An 8,883-nucleotide genomic window follows, 5' to 3' on the forward strand; every position below is an offset into this window, starting at 1 on the left:
GGGAAAGAGACATTCTTCACTTGCAGAGCTAAACAGACAAGGCTTCCATAGAGGAGATATTCTGAGAAATGGATGCATTTTGTGTAAATGGCAGACATCTATCCCCTTTCAGCAATCAATGGAGAGAGTGGGCACCTCATCCCACTTCTCTAGATGCTTATCTCTGGAGATAACACTCTGGGGAAGTACCTGTCTCCCTTTATAACCAGTAAAGAGAGAGATGATTAAGCATCTCATCTTGAGGCAGCAAAGAGCAGGTGAGCTGTAAAAAACCATAAAAAGCAGGTGAGCTGTGAGCTGTAGGGGTTTCAATGGATGTTAACTCAATGCCTAGTGTGTCACCCCTCCTTATTCACTATTCAGTACTTTAATCCCTTTCCTCCCTTGACTTAGGCAGAAGCAAAACATGAGGCTGAAATTGTCCATTTGAGCCCAGTTGCTGTAAGGTGAGGAGGGACCTGTAAAGGGCTAGAGACAGGATGTGCCTTGCCTGGTTACACCCCAAGTTATTTGCAGTTCCTCCCCTTCTCTCCCCACTACTGAAGAAGTGAGAATAGCTTTTCTGCATCTGCTACTGTAATTTTCTTTCAGGACAAGGTATGAATGCTACAGACAACCCTGCTCAAATTGATAAATTTCTCCCCATGTCTGGCAAACTTAAATAGAACATAAGGTTTGATCAGATATAGACTCAAGCACATGCACAATGTATGAAGGCATGAAAAAATACCCAACAGTTGCCAATAATTTCCAGGCAATCTGGATTTATAGAATTCTATACATAAGCTATATGTGTGTCTGGCTGATAAATCTAAATATATAACAAGTCTTTTCCTCCAGTCAAGGTTTCTTCATGGCTACTGGGAAGCAGGATGGCTTTAAACTAATTTTGAAGGTGGAAGGGGATGAAGCCAGGCTCAATGGAGCCAAGCCTGAGGGTAGCACATTGGTTCTTGAAGGGTGCTGAGATAGTGAGGTCCTTTGGTCTGCTGTCCCAGAGGAAGTAAGAGGTAGGAATCCAGGCAGCAGCGGAGATACAAGGTGTTTTGATGAGGTAGGAACCACAAAGGCTCCCAAAAATCATCACAGGGGAATTAGGTGATGGGACCAGCAGCCCAGCTAAAGTGCATCTACGCAAATGCACACAGCATGGGCAAAAAACAGGAGGAGCTGGTAGCCAACATGCAGCAGGAAAACTATGATAAAGCAGCCATCACAGAAACGTGGTGGGATTCCTCATATGACTGGAATGCTGCAATGGACAGCTACAAACTCTTCAGAGGGATAGGCAAGGAAGAAGAAGAAGAGGAGGAGGGGTAGCCCTTTATGTTAAAGAGTTTTGATTGCCTGGAGGTTAATGATGGTGATGACAAGGTTGAGTGTTTGTGTGTAAAAATCAGGGGGAAGGCCAGCAAGGCAGATATCATGGTGGGAGTCTGCTATAGACCACCCAACCAAGATGAGGAGGTAGATGAAATATTCTACAAGCAGCTAGGGGATGTCTTGGGATCACGGGCCCTTGTTCTTGTGGGGAACTTCAACTTGCCAGATTTCTGCTGGAAATACAGAGAGGGAGGTAATGTGGGAGGTTCCTGGAGTGTGTGGAAAACAACTTCCTAACACAGCTGTTGAGGGAAATGACCAGGGAAGGTGCCCCACTGGACCTGTTATTCACTAACAGAGAAGGGCTGGTGGGTGAAGTGCTGGTTGGAGGCTGTCTTGGGCACAGTGATCATGAAATGATAAGAGTTTTCTGTTCTTGGAGAAGTCAGGAGAGGGGTCAGCAAGTCTGCCACCTTGGTTGGGCTGTTCAGGAATCTGGTTGGGAGAGTCCCTTAGGAGGCAGTCCTGAAGGGCAAAGGAGTCCAGGAAGGCTGGACACTCTTTAAGATGTCCTGGTTTTTAGCTAGAACAGAGCTGGGTTTCTTTTTAGTAGCTAGAATAGGGCTGCATTTTGCTCTACTGATTGAGCTAGCTGGGCAATACCTACAAACTAAAAGCGAGTTGTTTGGAGAAAAGTGGAAATAATCTGACTCCAGTAAAAGTAATTGGATGGGAATTCCTCCTGTACTCATGGTCATTGGAGGTTGATACTGTCAGATAAAAGACTACATCTCCCAGGGCTACTGTGGACATGCAACACTCATAATACATGGCTTCCCACTGCTTTGGAGGAAGGCTAGGGTACTTTTAGAGGAAGAGCACTCAATACAAATCCTTCAGTTCCTGTGGTCCTAGTAGGTATTCCTAGATAGCCACCCATTTTGAATAGCCACCATTATATATGGCCTGCTAGTGTGTCAAATCATGATGATAATTGAATTACTTTCTTTCTTTTTCAGAAGAAGATCCAATTTCTGACCCTTTTGTTCTTCCTGGCAACGGGGATCCTAGTTTTTCTGTGCTTGCCATCACTCTTCTTCCAGATAACAGAGGGCTGGTCCTACAGTGAAGGAATTTACTTTGCATTTATCACCCTCAGCACCATTGGCTTTGGCGATTATGTAGTAGGTAAGGCTGATTTAAGGGAGGAGACACAGCAGAGTGCTGGGGTTATGACTGTAATTACCATGGGTTGACTGCACAGGCCACCAGTGTACCATAGAGACAAATCTTCTGTCTGAGTCTTTGACTAGTCTTTGTCTTGTACAGTTCTGGGGGAAATACTCATTTCTCTGTGTTTTTATGTGCTGACAAAAGCACAAAATTGTCTAAATATAATGAAATGTGATGCTTTGGGGTGCAAAGAAGCCAAGTATTTTGGGGAAGGAAGGGAGAGTGTAGGGGGAGAATGCAAAGAGCTGAGGAATTTGCATATACCAAAAGGGAACAGTTTACAACAGTCATACAAAATAAGGCATGTATCCCTGTTTTGGCCATCTAAGAATTATGTTTCAAAGTGCAGAGTAAAGAAAAAAGTGGTCACATTTCAGAAGATATAATTTTACACACCAGATTGAAAGGTGGAAATCCCAATCATGGGAAAGTGGGGAAATGTACTCCCTCTAGGAGAAGTGGGGCTTAAACATCTATATCACTATGAAAGGGCCCTTCTTTAGTCTTCTATACATTACTGGAGGCTCTCTGCCTTCCCAAGCCAGAGCTTAGGATTTCCCCTGATGACAAACTATTTAAGCTACACTCTAGCATGCTGGAGTGCTTCTTGAAACACTTCCGTGGGTCTGCTGACAAAAATACATTCTCCATAGAATAAGCTTCCAGAACAAACCCAAAATGATCACCAGGAGCCAAACCAGTGTCCACAGAAGAAGCAATGAAACACCTGGACTCCATGGAGAATCAAAGATTTCTCTGCAGCAACCTGTCCTGCCAGCATCTTGCCAGCCTGAACTTCTCTTCTGTGGGGATATGAGAAGGAAGCTCTGAAGCTAATACTTGAGCACCAGTGCTGTCCCTACAGAGAATCTGGAAACATCACATCCCTTTCAAATGGACAGACATCCACTATACAACAAACCTTAGGCTCTCAAGCCTTGCAGAGGTGCGAGAGGAACCTTGGAGACTGTCTGGCAGCCTTGCTGTGTGTTTGAAAGATTTCTTACATCAGTCTAAGGACTTTGGCAGAGGGACCCCACAAGCTTTCCCAGACACTATCTGATGTTCTGTGCTGACCCTAATTTCTCTGAGTCTTTTAAAGAGGCTGGGTGGTGCTCAGATGATCTAGTTGACATTTTGCTTGTTTGCAAGAGTTTAGTGACCGTAATGATCTTGTAGCCTACCTGATGGTTAATTACTGCATAGCAATGGGTTATTAGTCCAGATTTTCTCAAGTGATCACAGCCAGCTAACTGCTCCCTCTTGCCACAGAGCACAGGAAACCAGTGTCCCCTGAAATTCCCTTTTTCACATAATCCAAAGAAAGATTCTTTGTCCCCAACAGTGGTTAGGCAGTATTGCCATGAACACGACATAGAACTGGGGCATCAGCAAGGCATCTGTATCACACAAGAGTGACCTCTTTGCTCACTGTTTTCTCCTGTTAGGGCCAATCTTTGTCACTGCAGTGAAGGACAATAGGGCACAGGCATATCCTTCCTAACCATCTGTAGGACTGATAAATCTGGCCTGGGTGATACTAAGCACCTTGAACTTCAGTGGTGTGGAATACAGGAAGGTGAAGAGCGGCTGATGCCATGCAGGAGAAAAAAGTGGGCATCAAACTGGTGCATCCTCCTCCCTTGTCCAAATTACACGTGCTTTACAGTAACAGCAGCAAGTCACAGCCCAAAAACCACTACCTCCATAGCACTTTTCTCCTCTGCACCATGTTATTTTACAAATACACTTTAAAAATAGAAATTAGATAGACCTCCTGGATCTGTGATTTCATCTTCATTAGAATGACTTAACTGGAGCTAAAATATTTTTCCCTGCAGTATTTATCTCAATTGACCTTAAACACTGGCAATAAAATGATGATAAGTTTAATGCCTCACACCTTTACAATGAAACAAGCAGAATCAATGACTGCTCTGAGTATTAAGCATTTAGAGTTGATTACAGATGAAAAATGGATTTGTGTTGGCCAAGTGGTACAGAACAGATTTGAGTTAATTTGCATTTTAGTATTGCAAAACTGGTTTGTAGCTGTTGTACTTCAAGCATGAGATAAAGCCAGTTTTGGGTAGGGAGACATCCTAGGAAGATGGCAGAGTCTGGATTTAGCTGATTGTAATACAGGTACACATAGATAATACTTCTAGTGTGAAATTCCCCTTGGGCTATAAATAGAATTTATGCCTTGCTGAAATTCAGTTTTGAGTTAACATTATCAAAGATATTACTAGTTGCTTTGCTAACCCCATATCGTGAACTTGAGATAAAAGCACAAAAGAAGCAAGGCTGGCATCCCCTCTGCCAACTCAAGTCCAGCAGAAGAAAACAAAACAGGTGTTGGATATCTATCTATGAGGACAAATCAGCCCACTCCTGCCCCATTTTCAAAACTCTTGCATTGTGAAGTACAGAAATCCTGCACATTGATCTACGTGGTACAGAGCACTGCAGGACTTTTTAATTGTCAGCATCCTGGCTCCTTCTGGGCAGCTTCACAATGGGAAATGATTGAAGAGGTTTGGGGTGATCTCCCTGTCCATACACATGGCTGTGTCATCTTCCATGCAGAATCACCCTTGACAGTGACTTACAGCACTCAATTAGCAATATCAGTGAGTTTTCCTGCAGATGCCACGGCCACATCAGCTGTATCACGATGACAACATTGCGTGGGACTAAATGCAGTAGGAGCAAATGGTCTCTGCATGTTGGTGCTGGATTGCTGACATCTGAGGAAACAAATGAAATGACCCATGCAGAAAAGCAGGTGCATTATATTGGTTGATGCTAAGAAGTTTGGACTGCATGAAATAAGCTTTGGTCCACTGATTTCCAACCCAGAAAGTTATATTCCTGGCAAGTGTCAGTGAGTTCTCATCAGTCACCTAGTTTTTTAAGAGGAAGCTCCTGAAGCCATTCAAAAGTAAAGTAGGAATTGCACCTGCTCTCTTTGTATGACCAATAGTACCTGTAATTTAAAGGAAATATTTATTAGGTTATAATCACACTTTATAGAAATATACAGAATTATAATAATTTAGGTAGTAACAGTTGTGTGGTTCTAATAGCCCACTGTGCTCTGCTTTTTGTGCTTTGGGAGTTTGGGAATATTTTCAGGATAATACAATGCAATTTTACGCTACTTCCACATCATTGCATTTACCTGTAGATGCAGAGGTTGAATTGGGATTGGTATGCTGTAAAGGGAACAAAATATCCCACTCTGCTGCTAATTCACCTCAATCACAGTATATCTTTTTGACAGGCCAGCATGTTTGTGCTAGGGTATATCAGTTTATTGCAACAACAAGAGACTTGCCCAGCTTTAATCTAATGCTGGGGAGGTGAGAGGCTCCACTGCAATGAAAAACTCACCTTAAAGTACTCAATGTAAAATACTTTGATGAATCCATTAGGCTGTCCCATTTTACACAGGCAAAGCAATTTTAACTTGTTAATTTTCTTCTTCTTTCTCTCCCCTTATCTGCAGGTAAACAGCCTGGCAGGAACTACTTTTCCTACTACCGAACGCTGGTGGCCACTTGGATTCTCTTTGGCCTTGCCTGGATTGCTCTCCTATTTAATTTATTGACAACAGTGCTAGAAGATACTGAAAAAATAATTGTCAAGGATCTCCATCAAATTGTAAAGGTGAGTAAGGACAATGAAGCAAGCCAACAAAGAAGATGCTGGCCTGCTCAATTTATTCCAGAAGAAGAACTACTACCACCACATGCTGGAGGGGATGCACAGAAAATTGAGTCATTAGCAGCAGATTCTGAACATACAAAAAATGAAAAAACAGTTTTTTCTTATAGCAAAAGTATTGAGACATATGAGACATAAGATAATTGAATTCTTCATTGGAGAGTTGCTAGTGAATTACTCTAAAGAAGTTCACATGGAAATAAAATTTCTCCTAACTTTTGCTGAGGTATGATCTTTCAGAACTCAAGACTTACAGTTACACAAAGCCCGAATATTCATGGTAAGAAATTTGCTCCTCAATTTGCAGCTAGGTTGGGCTAACAACCTGAGAAGTGCACTTGCTTTGCAAGGTGTTTTTAAGGTGCTTCCAGAAGAATGCAGAGGACAGCATGGTAGAGCTTGCTGCTTCTATTTGGGTTTTGCTGCTTGCAAGAAATCATGTCTCTTCCAGGAACCAACATGCACAAGCTTTTCTGAGGCATTACATAGCATCTTTGGGAGAAGAAATAAGGGTATATAACTGAATAGATGCCTGATTTGAGCCATCATATTGGATAAGCTATTATGATCTGAAAGACATGTGTAAAGGACAAGACCTGGGCTCAGTTCAGAGACACTAGAAGGATCTAATGGACATGGTTAGAAAAAAGTTAGCATGATAAGAAATTCTTCATTCTACCTCTTCCTATTTTATACTAAAATGAATAAAGGCCGTTTCACCTTTTATCCCTGTGGCTTTGAAAAACCTTTCTGCTAGTGTTCAGAAAGAGCGTACAAATTCATGTCTTTAATTCAAATTTTATAATAACTTTATTCTATAAACATTTTATATGAGCAGAGACTAGTTTGGATGGAGGAGTCCTCACTGCATCAGAGCCTGGCTGCTATGTTTGCATTTTATAGTAGCTATAAAGTACTTTGAAAATTATTCTCTTGTGCTGTGCTAAGGTAGCTTTCCAAGTGCAAGTGTTGTCTAAACAGTGTGGTCTTACCTTCAACCAGGTAAAAAAAGGATCTTAAATCTGGACATGGTGTTTCAGATGTCCCACCTGGCATGCAGACCATCCCTGGGTGAAGACCCTGGCCTTTAAAGGCTCAATCTACGCATCAAGTGCCTTGTGTGTGTCAAGAGTGCACAAAAACCTGACCTGAAGTGCTGACAAAGCAGCTGTGGTAGACACAGTCTCAGAGATGAAAAGTCCCATGGGTGTGTATGGTTACACCAGAAGTCAGTCTAGTCCAACATCCTGTCTCTGACCATAGACACAAGAGTATGCCTCCAAATAGTGTAAGAATGAACCAACTTTGCCATGCTCCCATGCTGGGTGCAATACCTCTTCCAGTAGTTGGTAGCTCAAAGGCTGCCCAAACAAGAGGTGGGGTCTCTGTACTTCAAAGCCCATGAACTTGACCAAATGCTGAACTCTCATCAGCACCCTCAGGACCCACCTAAGGCAGTCGATAGGTTCAGTACACGAAGTGCCTCCCTTTGGCAGTGTTGAACGTGTTGCTTGACAGGTTTTTGTGATATCCTTAAGTTCCTGTTTTATCAGACAGTGGATAGTTGTTCTTGGGCTCACCCTCTGGGTGTTAGTTACAGCAAGACCAGCCCTTGCCAGAGCTATTCCTGTATGAAAGGGAAAATTAATTACAGCTATAAAGCAATTTTAGGCCATAAAGATGCAATCACCCTTGAAGTTGAATTCATAACTATTTCAGTCAAACAAAACCACACTTCTTTCCAAAACAGCTCTGCTGGTTCAAGACCTGGCATGTAGACCTGACCAAATATGTACTTTCTTTCCCTCCCCACATTATTTTCCAGTGTTGTCCTCAAGGCTGTCTTCTCACCTAATACATCTCACTCTCAATAAACTTTTCTGAGGCAGCAGGAACAAGAACTGACCAAAATCAGGGTAAGGTGGCCAGGGGTATCATAGGACACAGTGATCTGTGTGCAAGCCATGTCCCTGTTGCTACCACAAGGTGATACCATAGCTAGGCAGAGAAAGACACTGGATGCTCCTGGGAAGGGATCTCTTCACCTCTCTGTGTTCCCCTCTCACCAAACATTGACTCACATTATTATTATTTTCCAGGCATCATTTTTTCTCTTCTGTATGTTCCCAGTCCTTCCTATAAGGACCATTAACCTCATCCCCAACCTAATAGAGGTACTGTCAGGGCTGTTTTAGGGAGAGATGGTCTTGCCTTGGCGTGAGATTGCCAATTTGCACAGCATCTCGTAGTTCCATCCAGGTCAGTTCCTGATGTTTGATGCTCCCAGCCCCAAGGTGGCCTCTGGGCCAGCACAAAACACGTCTACTTGCTTTTTCTACTGCTGGGGAGAAAGAAGAGCCTTCAAAGAACATCTTGAAGTCAACACACCTCTGAAGGGATTTCTTCAACTTGTTCTGCTGTCCCATTTGCTCCCTGTCATGATAAATAACATAACCCAGCCCTGAAACAAGCTGGTAGCATCCCATTGCAACACAAAGTAATTGAGGACTCTCACCACACCCAGCAAGCACGAGAGCCAGGCAGTGGCTCCTTGAGCAGAATAGGACAAACTCTCTGTCCTTCACACTGGTGGGTGTT

General features: G+C 42.9%; 1 protein-coding gene across 1 annotated transcript in view; it reads left to right on the top strand.

Moving 5' to 3' along the window:
* The window catches only part of LOC104522213 (potassium channel subfamily K member 16), a gene marked incomplete at its 5' end in the record, with an annotated part of 9,404 nt that extends 2,981 nt beyond the window's left edge, over positions 1 to 6,423 (top strand). The window contains 2 exons of the mRNA XM_010164444.1: positions 2,343 to 2,511; positions 6,068 to 6,423. Of these exons, the coding sequence (XP_010162746.1) occupies positions 2,343 to 2,511; positions 6,068 to 6,423 (525 nt within the window). The remainder of the gene's footprint in view (positions 1 to 2,342; positions 2,512 to 6,067) is intronic.
* Positions 6,424 to 8,883: the final 2,460 nt, after the last annotated feature.

Source organism: Antrostomus carolinensis, unplaced genomic scaffold (assembly GCF_000700745.2).
Source record: "Antrostomus carolinensis isolate BGI_N321 unplaced genomic scaffold, ASM70074v2 scaffold9143, whole genome shotgun sequence".
NCBI lineage: Eukaryota > Metazoa > Chordata > Aves > Caprimulgiformes > Caprimulgidae > Antrostomus > Antrostomus carolinensis.